Source organism: Rhinopithecus roxellana, chromosome 1 (genome assembly GCF_007565055.1).
Source record: "Rhinopithecus roxellana isolate Shanxi Qingling chromosome 1, ASM756505v1, whole genome shotgun sequence".
Classification (NCBI taxonomy): Eukaryota; Metazoa; Chordata; class Mammalia; order Primates; family Cercopithecidae; genus Rhinopithecus; species Rhinopithecus roxellana.
In genome coordinates, this window is record NC_044549.1 from 51172137 (window position 1) to 51189512 (window position 17376).

General features: G+C 53.5%; 1 protein-coding gene across 3 annotated transcripts in view; it reads right to left on the reverse strand.

Moving 5' to 3' along the window:
* Positions 1-336: 336 nt before the first annotated feature.
* Positions 337-17376, reverse strand: part of C1H3orf20 (chromosome 1 C3orf20 homolog) — a 101368-nt gene continuing 84328 nt past the window's right edge. Inside the window, exons 13-17 of one of the 3 annotated variants that reach the window (XM_010381521.2) lie at positions 15349-15652; positions 13034-13141; positions 11408-11550; positions 1181-1315; positions 337-581 (exon numbers count right to left, since the gene is read on the reverse strand). In XM_010381521.2, coding sequence (XP_010379823.2) covers positions 497-581; positions 1181-1315; positions 11408-11550; positions 13034-13141; positions 15349-15652 — 775 coding nt within the window. In that variant the 3' untranslated portion in view covers positions 337-496. The remainder of the gene's footprint in view (positions 582-1180; positions 1316-11407; positions 11551-13033; positions 13142-15348; positions 15653-17376) is intronic. The other 2 variants (XM_010381523.2, XM_010381522.2) reach the window with 2 other exon arrangements.

Genomic DNA, 17376 nt, shown 5'->3' on the forward strand with positions numbered 1-17376 from the left:
CTCCTCCTCTCATTTCTCCCTTTGTCTCTTCTTCCCTGTCTTTGGCCTTTCTCTCTGCCTCTTCACTGTTCTCTTCTTGCTGTGTTTTCCACCTAGGCTATAGACTGAGCCTCCCCCACCCAGGAAGGGTAGTCCCATCTGGGCATCCCGGGCGTTACTGGGTCACCTATCCTGGAGCTACCCCTCGGAGGGAAGCATTTCTTTCCTTGAGCGTGGGCCGGCCTCAGCTGACTTAACTGGCCGCAGAGGAAGCTCTGTATTGGGGAAACCGAGTTTCCAAGGACTTGACCTGGAACAATTCTGTTGGGGGCCTCACAGAAGACAGACTGAGCTGGGTCTGTCCTTCCCCAGAGCCTCACCCTGATGCTGGAGGCCCGCTGGTTTATTACAGAGGCTTGGGAGACAGGGTGGGAGACCGGGGAGGCAGGGCTGGCTGGCAGGAAGCCCCGGCACCCCGGTCCGGGGCCTGGCTCACTTGGCTGCCGCCAGGATGGCACTACTTCTTGGAGGCCTGCTTCTTCCCGCTGGTTACCTTGCTGTTCCTCCTGAGAGGATGTAGTTCCACTTCAGGCTCTCTTGCCCTAAAGATCAAAATAGAGAAAGCGACTGCTGAGGGCTGGGCGGGGGAAGCACTGTTCTTCACAGTGCCCAGAGCCCAGGCCTGATAGGGCCAGGACGGGCAAAGCCCTCTCCCTTGCACAGGTGAGGCTGTCTGGGTGCTGCTCCAACCAGAGGGTCCCGGTGGCACCTGTGACCTTTCTACATGCTCCTAATTTTGCTTTTCTATCTTCATGAGAAATATGTGATCTCCACGCCATGCTGAATGCGTGATTCATTGCATGGTTACCGGCACCAGCAAGTCAGGGGCTTTTAACAGGTGCAGCAAGTTTCTTGCAAAGAGACAGCAGGGCTGTCTCCACCCTTCTCAGACTAATGGGTCTGGGCTGTGGGGTTTTGCTGCAAAGTCCTCAAAAAGCCTCTATCTCTACCACCCAGACCACTGCAAGCAGCTCCAGGGCAGCCTGCATGCCCGCCCAATATTGTGTTGATGTCAGGCTAGATGTCAGGGATGGTTGGACATGACCCAGGCCTGGGGAGAAATGACTTGCCCAAGGCCAAATAGCCCTGAGGTGGCCTGCTGTGAGCCATGCCCATTCTGGCAGCGGGTGTGGTCACCTACTTCTCAGCCTCCACAGGTAACTCCTTCTCCACATAGTCTTCCAGGGCCAATGAGGAGCTGCTTCCTTGGATATCTTCTGACTCGGCTTTCTTGGCTGATTCAGAATCCTCCAGGCTCAGGACAGAGCTGGGAGCACTGCAGAGGAGGCAGGGTTGGGGGGCAGTGCTCAGGGCCCAGGGCGCGCTGCACGCTGTCCCCTCAGTGTTCTGGCAGCCTAGACAGACAAGGACACACGTGCTCCTCCTCCTGAGGGCGGCGAAGGGAGAATCTGACCTCCTTAGGGACCCAGTGACACACTGGAAGTTGGCTTCCCTGGCTTCTGTTTTGGGCTGGATTGGCCCTAACCCACAGGCTGCTATACTCGCACCCCAACACTGACTATGGCAAATGCCTGCAGTGGGGTGGGAGGGCTCCGTAAGTGACCACAGGAGAGATGACAAGAGGCAAAGGAAATGTGTCATCATGTGTAATATTGTGGGCTGAACACATGTCCCCCCAAATACATATGTAGAAATCCTAAACCCCGAGACCCCAGAATGTGGCCTTATTTGGAAATAGGGTTGTTGCAGACATCATTAGTTAAGATGAGGCCATAGTGGAGGAGGGTGGGTCCAATCCAACATGACTGATGTTCCTCTACAAAGGGGAAATTTGGGAGAACGCCATGTGAGGATCACAGTTCTGTGGCCACAGGCCAAGGAGCTACCAGGAGTGGGGAGCAAGGCCTGGGACTGAGCCGCCCTAGCGGCTTCTGGGAGAGCGTGGCCCTGCCCACACCTTGATCCAAGCTTCTGGCATCCAGAACTGCGAGAGGATGAATTTCTGTTGTTTCAGCCACTCAGTCTGGGTCATCTTTGTGTCTTAGGCTGTTCGAGCAGCTATTACAAAATACCATAGGCTGGGTGGCTGCGAAACAACAGAGGTTCCTCTCCATTCTGGAGGCTGGGAAGCCCGTCGTCAAGGACCCAGCAGGTCCAGTGCCTGGTGAGGACCCGCTGCGTCATAGATGGTCGTGTTCTCGTAACTTCACACAGGGAAAGGGGCGAGGGTCCTTCTGGGACCTTTTATAAGGGCACTAATTCCATTCATGAGAGCTCCATCCCATGAACCTCCCCAAGGCTCTGCCTCCTAAACCACTGCCCTGGAGGTGAAGATTTCAACACATGAACTTTGGGGGGACACAGACTTTCAGACCACAGCCCCTTGTTACAGTGGCTCCAGCAAACACACACGTGGCTATTCCTCACCTTTGTGCCACACCTCACAGCTTTGCAGCCGTTCACTGTCAGTGTTTCTGAGTTACAGGATGTTTCTGAGATTCACAGCAGCCCTGGGAAGGAGGCAACTCAGGGACATTTGTCCCATTTTCCTGACAAGGGCCCTGAAGTCCAGAGAGGTGAGTGGGCTTATTCACGGGCACCTAGTAAGTCAATGGCAGAGACAGGACTGGCCCATGTATGCACTGTCTAGTCACTCGGTCATATTTACTGAGCCTCTACTATGCACCCGGCCCTGAGGAGTTTACAACCTGGTGGGGGTCATGGGTAGCAGTATCTGGTGCTGAAAGAGGGGGCATGGCTTGGGGAGGGGGCTTGAGGCAGCTCTGGGAGTATGTGGCTAAGTCTGGGCTGGGGATAGGAAGTGGGTGTGGAGGGACTGTCCAGGCAGGGGCTTAGAGCAAGAAACAGTGTGTACAGGCTGTGTAAATCTGTTTTGTTTGTATAGATCAAGCAAGGGAATCAAAGGTGACTTGCTTAAGGCCAGGGCCTTTCACAGACAAGAGGAGACAACAACCTACCCCATCATTTCAAGGGCACTAGAAAAACTAAACACCAAGAAATGCCGAGACAGGGCCTCAGAATCTGGGTGTATGCACAGTGTTTACATTTGGCAAATTATCGCCTCTTTGCAGCCCCTTACCTCCAACCCGACCCCACAAGGAGCACACACACAAAACTAAGCTGACCCTTTAAATGCCTCTCTTAGAGGCCTGCCTGACGCTTTGAGAAGGGGTGGACTGTGGAAGTGTCTGGGCCTATGGTCCAGTCCCTGCCATTCTCAGAGGGCGGGAGGTGCAGGGTAGGCTGATGGGCTCCTCCAGGGCTCCCCTAGAGCCCCAGCCCAGGGTGGATGGGGAGGAGGTCCCGGCAACTCTGTTTGGTGTTGGGTGCTTGGGGAGTGCAGGGGAAAAGGCTCAGAAAGAAGCATGGTCCCCCTCACCTGGACATTTCATTCATTCTTTCTTTCATTCATTCCCAGAGCATTTCCTGAGCACCTCCTCCCCGAGCTCAGCTCCAAGACTAAATACCTATAGCAGGCCCTGAGTTCACAGCCAGCCACTCAGTCCCAGCAGTCGGGAAATGTCCCCACCCTGGGCACTGGCCTCCTCCCTGTTCTCCCTGTCTCCAGCCTCACCTTCTCTCATCCAGTGCCCCCACCCCATGCCCCACCAGAGGGCTGGTCCTCTTTGATCTGGCCTTGTCTCTTCCACTTAAAGCCAGTCTGTGGTTCCCTGATGCTTGCAGTGGTAAGCTCCAGCCCCCTGGCATGACGCCTGGTTCAGGGTCTGTCATAATCTGGCCCAAACTACCAGCATGTTTTTCTAATAGCCTGTCTTCGCAGCTCCCCTAAATCCACAGCCCTCCTGCTCACAGGTTCCTGCAGTGCACTGTGCCCTTGCCTGCCCTAGCCCCTCCCTGAGTGCTTTTCCCTCTCTTCCTTTGCTGGGCCGTCTTCTTATCCTTCAAGGCCAGCCTCCCAGGTCCCCTCCTCTGCAAAGCCCCCTGAACTCTCACAGAAGGCGAGATTTCCTCCACCGTCCCCTCTGCCTCCGTGCTTATTATGGCGCACCGCTCACAGCTCTATGAACCTGCCCTGCAAGTGCCTTGGCAGGATTTGGTCTCAGTGCCTTGGCACCTCCTGTGTCTGGCTCTTAGCCAGGCATGAGTGAGTGAATGAACAAATGAACCAAATGATGGAGACATCAGAGGACTATGAACGACCAGGCCAGCAGAGCCACACAGCTGTCCTGCTGGGGTGACAAGAATACTCATGTCCCTGCCGACAGTGGGCCAGGTGCTTCTCTGGAAGATTGATCTAGAGGTTGATTCTGAGACCATCCTTGGTCAGGGGTAAGCAAAAAAGACCATCTGGGGCTTTGCAACAGGCCAGCCCCTCCAGGAATTTCAAAGCCTTTGTACTTGCCACAGTGAAAAGGAAAGTGTCTGCAAGAACAGGCCCTTGTCAGGTGTGGAGCCCACCTCCCCACAGCATTGTAGCTAGCCCACTGTTTATGAGCCCCTGGTCTATTTCAGGAAGGTAATTTCTCTCTACTCAGCCCCCACTCAGGCCCCAGTCCAGAAAAGAGGTAGTTTTAATACCATCCTCATCCATCTTTACTGTCTGCTCCTGTGACAAGCTCATGATACCCTGCTTAGCCCCAACCCAGTCCCTGCCAGGTTCATGAATCTAAAGTCCAACTCTGACCAAGCCTCTCTCAGTTCAAGAACCTTCAATAGCTCACCATTGCCTGTAGGATCAAGTCAGGAAAGCCTATGTCTGCATGCCTTTCCCCTGCCTGTCCAAGGGGGCTTCCTTGGGCTGAGTGGGGTACAGGGTTGCTGGCATGAGCAGCTGGTAAGAGTGGACTGCTGTTTCTCAGAGCAGAATCATAGAGGGAGAGCCTGGCGGTGGCTGGCTCCTTGCTGAGCACGGGGCCCGCTCTCCACAGCTCCATCTTTGGAGGGGTTTTGGTGTATGCCGTGGACGAGGGTATGGGCCCCCTGCATAGCTGATCCAACTAGAGACCTGGTCTCCTCACCCTGTGCCCTCCCCAATCCCCTGCCTACCCTCCTGCCTCCACCCAGTCTCTTCCTGACTCTTCTGAGGTGGGCAAGGGGCAGGGGTGCTACCAAGTGGTGCAGCTGTACAGCGCTTCCCCTCCCATCTGGATAGCATGTTATGGGATACAAAGCCTCTTGAGGCTCACACTGGTGTTTCTGTAGCACTCTGTCTTTATCAGGTCTCATTCCAGTTGGTAGTGTGGTCTGCATTTCACAGAGCATTTGACAGTTTATACGGTGCTTTGTTCCTTCTAGAGTGTCTTATGGTTTACAAAGTGCTTTTCAGGGTAGCAGGCACATGACAGTTTGGAGAACATTTTACGGGGCTCACAGTAGCTTATGGAGTGCTCTGCTATTCTGGAGAGCAGGCCCGTGAGGGCACGCAGCAGAGTAGAAGACGCTTTCTGGTTTACAGGGCATATTGCTGCTCCCAAAGCCCTTTCTGATTCTGGGGGCGGGTGGCAATTTCAAAGGATTTTGTCTTTTACATAATGCATGACAGTTTGCAAAGTGCTCTGTGGCTTACTGGGTTCATTAAAGTTTTGCAGTTCACAGGACACATGACAGTTTAAGGAACACTTTGTCATCACAGGTACACTCATCTCTGACAGCTTCTGATCCTCTCAGCTCACTCCTCTGAGAACGGTCCAGAAAGAACTACGCCCCCCGTCCCACAGGGAGGGAACTGAGGCCCAGCAAGGGCAAGGCCAGGTTTGTGGCATCACCTGGGCACACTGTCCCTCCAGGGCACCTCCCTACCCTGGCTGGGCCTCTACTTTCCCTTCTCTAATATGGGCGCTCAGGGCCCGGGGTCATCTTTTCTGCAGGAAGCTCACCCACCAGACTCCCACATTGCCTAGCAGCTGGGGTTGGAGCCCAAGGCTTCACTCGCCTCTCCCCACCACTCCATGCCAGGCCCATGGGCAGCACCACAAAGGGGCACCGCCAGGTGCCTCCACCCCAGACACTTGTGAGGGCTCCAGGACACCAGGTCTGGCACATTCCTATCCTGGGGATCTAACTGGCTAGCAGACGAGGCAGACAGTTGACCAGTTAACTCCAGTCCTAGGTAGATGGAGACCAGCCTTTCCAAGAGGTCCCAGCAGGAGGGTGTGACAATGGAGGGCAAAGCAGAGGCCCCCAGCCCTCGCTGGTCTTGTGCGCTCCAGGACATCTTCCACAGTGAGTCAGAGCCGTCGTCCCGACAAAGCTGCCCAGCCACGCTCCTCAAAGCCTCCCACAGCTCTGCCCACACTCAGGAAGGGGACAGCTGCCCTGGCTGGGGGTCAGGCCACCTGCACTTGGCCTCTAGCTACCCTGGTGCCCCACCTCTTCACCTACGCACTCTCTGCATCCTGGGTGCTGTCAGGCTGAGCTAAGAGGGCCAACTGCCCTGCCCGCCTGGTGGGCCCTTCACACTCCTGTCACCACTGGTCTCTTGGGTCCAGTCCTGGTCTCCTGGGTCCAGTCCTGGTCTCTTGGGTACCTCGTCCCCACTGCCGTGTGAGTGCAGCAGGGCAGCCCCTCTGCTCACTGGCACAGATAGGGGCCAGCAAATACTGACTAGTGGGTGACCCCCTGCCCCCTGCTGGCTGCTCCTGAGGGTGATGAGGGAGGTAGGGGGAGAGTAGTGACTGTTGTGTGCAGGTGGACACGGTGCAGACTCATGATCTCTGCATGTGTTCTGGGCTGTCCTTCCCAGCCCGGCTACTGCTGGCTGCTCAAAAGCTTTCCTGGCAGCTCCAGCCTCCTGAGCCCTACCAGGTGTCAGAGCTCTCTCGGTCCCCTCCATCTGGGGGCCTGGAAGCTTTTGGGAGTGAGGATGAGCCCTTGGCCCCTCCAGTCCCTATTGTGCTGGTGCCCAGATGGGAAGAGTCTGGCAAGGACAGGGGCCAAGCCAGGTGTGGAAAGGAGAAAAGGCACAGGCTGAGTGGGGCACAGGGAGGCTCCAAGCCACACACAGCTCTGGTCTTCAGTCAGTCCTGGCCCCGAGCTGGGCTGCTGTTTCCTGAGCTCAGAGCCTTCTGTGGCCTTATATTGGTGCAGCCCACTGGGCCCTCTACTCCCAGAGGCCCCACAGCCTCCCCCAGTTGTGTCTGGCCTGGCAGGCCCTCACCCCTCTACTCTGTTTGTCAGAAGGCAGTCTACCTGCCACGTGACAGCTCGCCCCAGGCCCTGCTGGAGTTCATGAGGCCCCTGTGGGGACCCCTTCTTCCCCAGCACCCACGGCCTGGCTCCTTTGTGGGTTCCTCTTCCTGCTCCTGGCCCTTGCCTCTCCATGGTGGCTTCACAGATGCCAGGCCCACATTGAGAACTCTTTCTGTGGCCAGCTCCTTGGAGGAAAGAGAAGGCTGAAGTGCCCCCAGCCTGGTGGTCACCCCAGCCTGACTAGACCTGGCTTCCAGCCCAGCTTCCCTGCACCTGCTCTGCTCACCTACTGCTTTTCTCTCCACCTCCTCACCTCCACAGAAGGATTTCCTGGACTCCTCCCCCTACACTTGTGCAAAGCCAAGTCTACTCTGGATAAGGAAGACATGAATCCCACCAAGCAACGGTGAGTGCCTCCCTTTCCTAGCACTCTAGATGCAAAGCTGTTGGCCAACATCCCTCAGTAAACAGAGGACGTAGAAAGCAATGTCAGCTCCTGGCACTGCAGACTCCCTTGCTCTAGGCACGGATACTTCTGATTTCAGAGACTGTTTCCAGCATAATGGTCTCTCACGCTAGCCCTTCCATGGCCTCTGACCGTCAGCCTTCCAAACCTAAAGGTGAACATTTATTCTTTCCCCCAAACCATCCCTTAGCAACTGAGCCTGCTCAGACCTTGATTCAGCCATCTCTTCTCCCTCAAGGGTACAACTGATCAGCAAGCCTTCTATGTATTCATCCTGGTTGCATATTTAGAAAATAAATGGACATGTCAATCACAGAGGTCTGCCCTTTAGGCTGCTGCTGAACCTCAGTCACTGGTGTGTGGCTGCAGAAGCTACTATCTGAACCACATGTATCCACCTTGTCCATGAAGACATTGTGAGATTTCACCCAGCATCTTCTGGAATCCAGGTGATGGAGGCCAACAGCACATCTTGCACTACTAAACCAGTCACCCTGCTGGAAGAGGAACTGGGGTGGATGGAGTACTTTTCAAACATATCCATGAATTTTTCAACACTCTTTCCCCATCAAGAGGTAGTGTCTAATCCCCCCCCACCTTGAATATGGGCTGGCCTAGGGACTTCAGTGCAGTGGAATGTGTGATGCTGCATGTCTTATGAGGCTAAGGCATGAAAGGCAAGACAGCTTCTTGCTGGCCCTTTCCTGGGAAGCTCCCTCTTGGAACCCAGCCACCATGTTGTGAGGAAGCCCAGGCCACCTGGAGAGGCTGCATTTGAGTGGTCTGGCTGACAGCCCACACTGACCACCAGGCATGGGAGTTCACAAGCCTTGGAGATGACTTAGCCCCAGACAACTTCTGACTGCAACTGTATGACAGACCTTCTCACCCCCGCCAAACAAGAACCACTTAGCTGAGCCCAGTTTGCACCAGGACCATGACAGAGAATAATAATAATAATAATAATAAACGATTGTGTTGTTTTATCCTACAAAGCTTGGGTGGTTTGTTTCACAGATACAGATTACAGGAACGACTGCTATGGCAATGCTTTCAATTAAAGATTCCATTTCCTTTTTTCACCTAAGTGCTCTTAAACCATCAACCCACTTGGCTATTCTAGGATTAGGAGGAGTCCTACTGGTTAATAGTTTCACGAATCTGCCTCTTTCCATTTCCAAGAACCTAGACCATCTTGTGTGCATGTTTCTAGTTTGTCAAGGGTAGGTAGTAATCTCAATAAATGTGAGCTATGTGCCAGCACTTCCCATGTGCTGACTCCTCTAATCCCTATAACCCAATACAGTGAGTCTCACTCTACAAAGAAGCTGGCGCACAGAGAGGGTGAGTGTTTTGCACAGGTCACACAGCTATAAAACGTGGCCAGATTCCTTAAGCTGTCATTTCCTACTAAAGAGCATCTTCCTTTTGAAGACATCTAGAACCAAATAAGAGCTATGTCTCTTTGTAACTACATTCTGGCATCTCCCACTGTGATCATCTGAATGTCTATGTTCCCCCAAATTGATATGCTGAAATCCTCATCCCCAAGGTGATGGTGTTGGCAGGCAGGGCCTTTGGGAGGTAAGGCGGTTATGAGGGTGGGACCCTCATGAATGGGATTAGTGTCCTTATACAAGAGGCCCCAGAGACCCTCGTCCTTTCTGCCATGCGAGGACACAGCAAGAAGGCGCCATCTATGAACCAGGAAGCAGCCCTCGCCAGACACCAAATCCATTGGCACCTTGGTCTTGGACTTACCAGCCTCCAGACAGTGGGAAATAAATGTTCAACAGGCTAAGATATTCACTCCCCGTGCACCATAGCAGGCTAGCCTTCTTCTGAATGTTTCTGAAAATGCCCTTGCTGGTCCTCTTTGGCATCTTCCTGCAGCCTCAGCTCATCTTCAGCCTGGGCCCTTCCCAACAGCATCCCCCTGTCCTGTCCTGTCCTGCCCTTGGTGCATCTGTCTTTCTCCCTGGGATTGTTGGTGACTGGTCTTCAAGGACCACCAAGCCCTCTCCCTCTTGGAATCTCAGGCAGTGGGGTCTCAGTGACTTTTCTGTCTGCACCTTTCACCATCTGCCCCTTCTTACCATCCACAGGCTCCTCCTGGGCCTGCCTTCCCTGCTGAGTGCTCTGAGTTGCAGGGGTCACTTGGCATGACCTCCTCAGTTCCTCCAGAAGTGGGTTCCCCCACTTGGACAAGGCCCAGACACAGCTTACTGCAGTGAGATGGGCATTAAAGACTCCCAGAAAACCGAGGGTCCTGTGTGGGAGGTGGGGGGGGGGGGTGCCCAGACTCAGTGCTGCGGGGGTGCAGTCACAGGACTTAGGGCTGCATACCCCAGGTCTGCATATAAATAACACTTTCCACATGCCTCATCATTTGCTTCACAGTTCACAATGCTCTTTAACAAACACACTTTCATGAGATCCTCACAGCCTCTCAAGGTGGGCATTATTTCCTCATTTTAAAGGTGAGGAAACAGAGGATTAGGGAGGGAAACTGATTCCCCACAGTCACCCAGCCAGGAGAGTGCAGCAGGGGCTCCAACCTCATCCTGCAAGTGTCTCACTGCACCGTGCTGCACAGGCGGTCTCAGATCTGCTCATGCTCCCCTAATGCAGTCTTCAGGTGCTTCATGCAGCGCAGGCTCCTTCCTGGACTAGGCTGTATTCTTCTTGAGCCACTCAAAGCTAGGTCTCTCGGCTCAAGAAGATCATGAGAGCTGGGCCCAGGAGGTGCTCAACAAGTTGGCATCACCTTGTTGAAAAGCCCAAGCTCAGAAGCCCAGAGGCAGATTTAAGCCAGCACTTCCTGCTATCGGGGCCTGGGATCACTTCACGGATGACCTTTGTTTGTGTGCGGAGGCTGAGGCAGGAGGATCACTTGAGCCCAGTCATTCAAGGATGCAGTGAGCTATGATCGTGTCACTGTACTCCAGCCTGGGCGACAGAGTTGAGACCCTCTCTCAAACGAAAACCCAAAGCAGAAGCGGGGCCCAGCTTGCACATGAGGTGGTGGTAGGGTGTGGTGGGACAGAGAGGGGGTGTAGCCAGAGCTCCTGCCCACCAAACCTGTCTAGATTATTCCAACAGAAACAGGCACTATGCAAGCATTCTCATGTCCCCAAGATCTCCAAGAGGGCCCTTTTCCCAAACTTGTGTCCCAAAGAAACCCACAACATGGCCTTGCTCACACAGCCCCTCCCACTCTGCACCCGCTCCCATCCCTCCCCTGCCCACCTGCGAAGTCCTCCTGTTGCAGTTTTTACCATGTGTGCCACAGGTGGAGGCCTCCTACCTCCAGCCCCCCTCCCCACTCCATCCCTTCCGCCCCGCCTGCTCTCCTCAGTTCCCCTTTCTTTTTTTTTTTTTTTTTTTGAGACGGAGTCTCGCTCTGTTGCCCAGGCTGGAGTGCAGTGGCCGGATCTCAGCTCACTGCAAGCTCCGCCTCCTGGGTTTACGCCATTCTCCTTACGCCATTCTCCTGCTTCAGCCTCCCGAGAAGCTGGGACTACAGGCGCCCGCCACCTCGCCTGGCTAGTTTTTTGTATTTTTTAGTAGAGACGGGGTTTCACCGTGTTAGCCAGGATGGTCTCGATCTCCTAACCTCGTGATCCGCCCATCTCGGCCTCCCAAAGAGCTGGGATTACAGGCTTGAGCCACCGCGCCCGGCCCTCAGTTCCCCTTTCACAGCCCAAGTCTCCTTTCTGCCCTCCATCCCTCCCCAGGCCCATCCCTCATCCTGCCTGTTTCCTGTTTTACCTGAATTTGTAGTCGTCCGGCAGGAAGTAGCCCATCTTGCAATCCTGTTGAGACCGGAAGATCTGTTTCAGCAGATTCTGCTTGCTGAGGCCATATCCATTCAAAACACGGCCCCCAAAAAGGAGCTTCCCCCCAGCAAACATCTGTTGACAGGAAGGAAACGAGGAGAGATCCTCAGCGCATCAGCACAGCAGTGTCTACTGATAAGACAGATGAGTTTGAATTTCACTAGGACAGTACCACAGGCCTCTCAGAGCTTGCACCGTGAGGCAGGCCTTGGGTGGCTGGGGAAGGAGTGCTGCCTTCCATGAGTTGTCCAGGGAGGTAGGCTGAGTCCAGGCCCTGTCCAGGCTGGGATGGTGGGTTTGCCCTATGACTTGGGGGCCTGGGCAGGGGTTTGGCTCAGCCATACCTCCCTGGGCAACTTGGGGAGGGCAGCACTCCTTCCACTCTGCCTGCTTGGCCACCCAGCTCAAATGCACTTCACATATAGGCCCACAGAGCCCTGCGGCCAGAAAGCTGTTCCCCTGCTGTGTATGTATCTTTCAGCTCACCCCATGGAATGGGAGCCCCTTGAGGGCAGGGCTTCCACCCCCACAGGTCAGTCCCCAACAGGTAGACACTTATCCAAATATTTCTGTGCAAAAATATTCATGGCAGCATTATTTGTTATGGCAAAATAAATAAATAAATAAATAAATACAAATAACTTAAATGTCAACAAAAGCAGCACAAATAGATAAAATGACAGACTTTTCACTTTGGGAGGCCAAGGTGGGCGGATCACAATGTCAGGAGTTCGAGACCAGCCTGGCCAATATGGTGAAACCCCATCTCTACTAAAAATACAAAAATTAGCTGGGCGTGATGGCGGGCACCTGTAGTCCCAGCTACTTGGGAAGCTGAGGGAGGAGAATCACTGGAACCCAGCGGGTGGAGATTGCAGTGAGCTGAGATTGTGCCACTGCACTGCAGCCTAGGTGAGAGTGTGAGACTCTGTCTCAAAAAAAAAAAAAAAAAAAAAAGACTCTTACACAGTGGTTAAAACTCAGGTGTTATATAAACTATATAAGGACATGGGGAAATGCTCATGGTGTTTTAATGTAAAAAGAAGAATTGCAAAGAATATATGCAGAAAAGGACTGCAAAGGTCAGACACCAAAACGTTAGCATGCGGTGGTCCTTGCAGGTGCCAGGTACATATCTGTGGGATGAGCAAATGAGACTCTCTGGGTGATCTGATGATGTCATTATTTTCTAAATTGTATTTTCTAAGCTTTCCATAATGAGCATGTGTAAGTATTTACAGTGAACATTTTTAGGATAAAGCCGTTTAAAAACAAACAGATGAAGGGAATTTGATTTGTTAGGTTGAATGTCACCTGTCCCTTCAGTCTCCTGGGATGGGGGACACATGGGGTCCTGGGCTCCAGCCCCAGCTCTGTGTGCTGGGTGACTCTTGGTCAGTCTTCCTGCTCTCTGGGCCTCAGCCAGGGTGGGGAGATAATTCCACAGCCCCTCCCTTCTTCTCCTCTCTCCTCCTCCTCCCACATGTGTGATTCTGCAGGAGCAGAGGTGGCTGCAGCTGGGTGGCAGGCAGTGGATGGCAAGTCCCTGCTGGCTCACCAGAATCATCCCCTGCACCACAGAGTTCTTCTTCACCATCAGGGGAGGGTCCTCCTGCAGGGGGCTGTCCAGGTCATACTGTAGCAGGCGGTAGGAGTCATACCGGCACTGCCAGGAGAGAAATATGAGAACTGGTCACCCCCATGCCAAGAAGATGTACCTGAATTGCCATATTCCTGACTAGGCCAGATTCCCCCTGAGTCCTGGAGCCCTGTACAACTCCCTCTCTCCAACTCCTCCTGCTCCAGGAGCCCTTGGGCCTGCATGCACACCTCCCATGACTGTCCCTTGAGGATGTCCCTGGATCTGATTAGAGCCCGCTAGGGGGAGAAGGCCATTTCTGAGGTGGCTGCCCCACATGTGACGCCCACTAGCCTGGCCCTCTGGGGTCCACAGAATGTGACTGCTCCCTTGCCCTGGGGGTAGCACTGCAGAGGTTTGAAGATGGGAACTGTGTTCTTGGGTGGACCCATTTCCAGCTTTTGAGTCTACTTTATACAGCATAAAGAATTCCTCCACTCCCTACCCATTGCTGGCAAGCCCCTCAGGACCCTCCCAGTCACTATATCCAGGGAGAGGACCTGAGCTGAACCCATACCTCAAGGTAGGGTCTGGGCAATTCAGAGGAAAGCTGGCTTCTCTCCTCTCCTTTCTGCATGCCTCAGATCTATTAATACAGCCAATGTGCTGTCTTCCCGTTTTATCTGCCTTTATTTCCAGGTGCCTCCAGCTATCCTTTCAGTCTCCAATATGAGACTCAGAACCACACCCAGTGTTCTAGCTGTCAGGGAAAGAGAAAGCGGGGAACATTTGTGCATTCACCAAAGACACCCTAATCTGACACCTGCTTCCAAGTCTGTCCTCTAGGCCTGCTGCCCACTCCTTTATGAACTGCCTCAGGCCACGCCCTGTCCTCACGCTGCCCATGGCTGGGGTCGGCCACCTAAGCACTCCAATTGCTTAGGGATAACTATTAGCAAACAACAATTAGCCCCATGATAAGCGAAAGTCAGCTCTAAGCTCCCCCGTGGGCAGGATTTTATCTGTCTCTACATGGACAGACACACACATGGACAGAACTCAATACATGCTCAGTGGATTCAACTAAATTATAGGTTGGCTCTGGAAAACAAACATGGCTTTGCTGTATGGGACAAGTGAAAAGGCTTGTGGCTGAGTCTATACTCTTGGACTGAGATGGTCAAAGGGCTACTGGTGTCTGCTCAGAAGGTCTGGAGCACAGACCCAAGGGTGGGCATGCCAGAGTCAGGGAGGGGCCACTCCTGGGAGGAGGGTGTCCACGCAGAACTCCCACCCCTGGTGTACATGAAAACCCAGAACTCTGCAGCAGCAAATGGGAAATGGGCAAAGACAGCAGATTCTAGGAGACAGGAGGGCAAAGAGGGCTTGAAGGAAGTCACCACGTGGACACCCAGCTCATATGCTCATGTTCTATCCTTTGCTCCAGTTGGTCTGGGGTTGGGGCCAGCCTTCAAACTGTGCCAATGCTGCTGGGAATGACTGCACGCTTGGAGGGTTACATAAGCCTGATAGATGGGAACGATTCTACTGCAGCGATGAGTAGGCTGGAGTGCATTCCATGGGCCTAAAGACTCCCTTTAGACCTCAACCACAATCAGCTGGGACCTTGAGCCATGCTTCTCTCCTGTCCCCCTTCGCACAGGCCACTGCCTCTTCCAGGAACATTAATCACCTGCCAAAACCCCACTTAACCTGGACGGCCCTCCGGATCCCCAGGAGGCAGCAGGCACATGTTCCCAGGCTCCTATGTGCCCAGAGCTGTCCCCTCACGGCCTCACTGGTGGTGCTGGAGTTGCTGCCACACTGGGAGCTCCTCTAGGGCCCGGTTTGCATCTGAGTCATGCTGGGTTCTCAGGGCCTGGCCCATGCCCAGCACATAGTGGGTACTTGTGACAGTCTACAAATATTTTCAGAGCCCTGAGGATTCAGTGGTGAGCACGGCTGGTGCTCTAAATATTCACACCAACAAACAGTCACAAACTGGAAGGAAAGGACAGTGCCCTGATTTTGTCTCAAGGGTCAGAAGAGGGCCTGACCCTTATGTGGTGACATTCACCCTGGAGCTAGAGGATGAGTGGGAAGGAGAGAAGCAGGGGGAGGGAGGACACTGCAGACAGGAGAGTACAAACAAAGGCCTCAAGGAGAAAGGAGCTGAAGGAGGATGGCCCCTCAGGCAGGTGCTCAGCCAGTCCTAGCACTGTGAGGGTCTTCTCGGACTGCCCCACTACCCCTACCCCTGGCCTCCAGGGCCCCCTCACTGGGCCCGGACCAACCTGGATGCAGGGGGAGCCGCGGCCCCGCTGCTGGTGGCTGTAGAGTGTGTTCAGCAGCCACTGGAGCTGCCCAGTGCTGGTGTAGTTCTGGCTTGAGATGATTCCAAACACCAGCACCTGGCTGGGGTCTCGGGGTGCCAGCAGGAAGCGCTCCAGCTCCACATCAGAGACCAGGGGCGCCTTCACCAGGCACCTGCAGCCAGCACGGGCGTCTTCCTTAAGCATGAGCTTCCGCAGCACCAGTGGGCAGTCTGAGGGCGAGGCCGCCCACCTGGTGGGGCTGCGCCCCTCGCGGGCCTTCCCTCTGCAAGGAGGAGCACAGTGCACAGGGGCCCTCAGCAGGTGGTGGAGGTCTGTGGTTCCCAGAGCCCCCTGGCTCCTGACGGTCAAAAGGCCTGCTGCAGGTAGATTTTAGTCTGGGCCCTGCTGCCAACGTGCTGCACCACCTTGGACAGGTCCCCTAACCTCTCTGGGCCTCTTTCTACGGTGCAAAATGAGAATAACAAGTTACTCCTTCACCCATCCATTTGGTCAAAAAATGCTTTAGTGTCATCCTTAACTCCTTTCTCTCACACCCAACACATCCCATCTAATCTGTCAGCAAGCCTGTCCTCTCTACACTCAAGATAGACCCACAATCTGACCACTTTTCCTGTCCTCCAGTCCCATGGATGTGGTCCAAGCCTCCTGCATTCTTGCCTGGCTGCCTGCAAACGCCTCCTAATGGGTCCTGTGTTTTCTTCCCCTGGCCTGTCTTCAGTCTGTTCTCTGACTGAGGGATCCTGTTAAAACCTAGCTCACGTCATGTCACTACTCTCTTCGAAACCCTCCGGTGGCTTTCTACCTTTTACAGAATAAAAGCCGAAGTCCCTGCCATGTGCTTCAAGGCTGCAAGAATCTGTCCCCTGCATTTTGTCCTCCTTACATCTCTTACTCTCCAGGATTCCCGCCTTTGCTCACTGCACTTCGGCCACACTGGCCTCCACTTGTCCTTTGGTCTTGGAGGACAGTGGCCTTTGCTGTTCCTCCATAGAGCCATCTATGTCACTCTCTCAAGGCTCTATCCAAATGTTATTTTCTCTTTCTTTTTGAGACGGAGTCTCGCTCTGTTGCCCAGGCTGGAGTGCAGTGGCCGGATCTCAGCTCACTGCAAGCTCCGCCTCCCAGATTCACGCCATTCTCCTGCCTCAGCCTCCCGAGTAGCTGGGACTACAGGTGCCCGCCACCACGCCCGGCTAATTTTTTGTATTTTTTAGTAGAGACGGGGTTTCACCGTGTTAGCCAGGATGGTCTTGATCTCCTGAACTCGTGATCCGCCCATCTCGGCCTCCCAAAGTGCTGGGATTACAGGCTTGAGCCACCGTGCCCGGCCCAAATGTTACCTTCTTAACGAGATTTTCTGAGTGCCCTGTTTCATTCCTTTTCTCCCAAGACTCTTTCCCTTCCCTGTTTTATTTTTCGTCTTAGCACTGCTTGCTATCTAACATATCTTTTACTTTTCAATTTTATTATTGCACTTGTCTGTCCTACTAGAATGCAAGTTCCATGAGTTCATGAATTTGGTGTGTTTTGTTCAGTGGAATAAAACAGCAGCATTTGAAAAATAGTAAAGATTCAATAGAGATTCAATAAATATTCAAACCAATATTTGTTGGGCCCCTACTATGTGCCAAACACTGTACTGGGTTGTTGTGAGGGTTGTGGTATTTACACGGGAATAAGCACCATCCAAATAGAAAGTGTTGCTGTGATTCTACCTTTGTCAATGTCTATTCCAAGACTGTGGATGCTGATGCTGTAAAATGCTAAACATGACGAAAGGCAGTAGCATGTTTAGCATTTTACAGCATCACAATCTTGGAATAGACATTGTCTCGGTTAATTTTATAACAACTCTGTGCAGTAGGCAGGACAGAAACTCTTATTGCCATTTACAGATCAGAAAACAGAAGATTCCCACCAGGTGAATGGGTGCCCAAGTTCATATGGTAATTAAGTGGCAAGGGCTAGGATTAGAAACCAGGACAT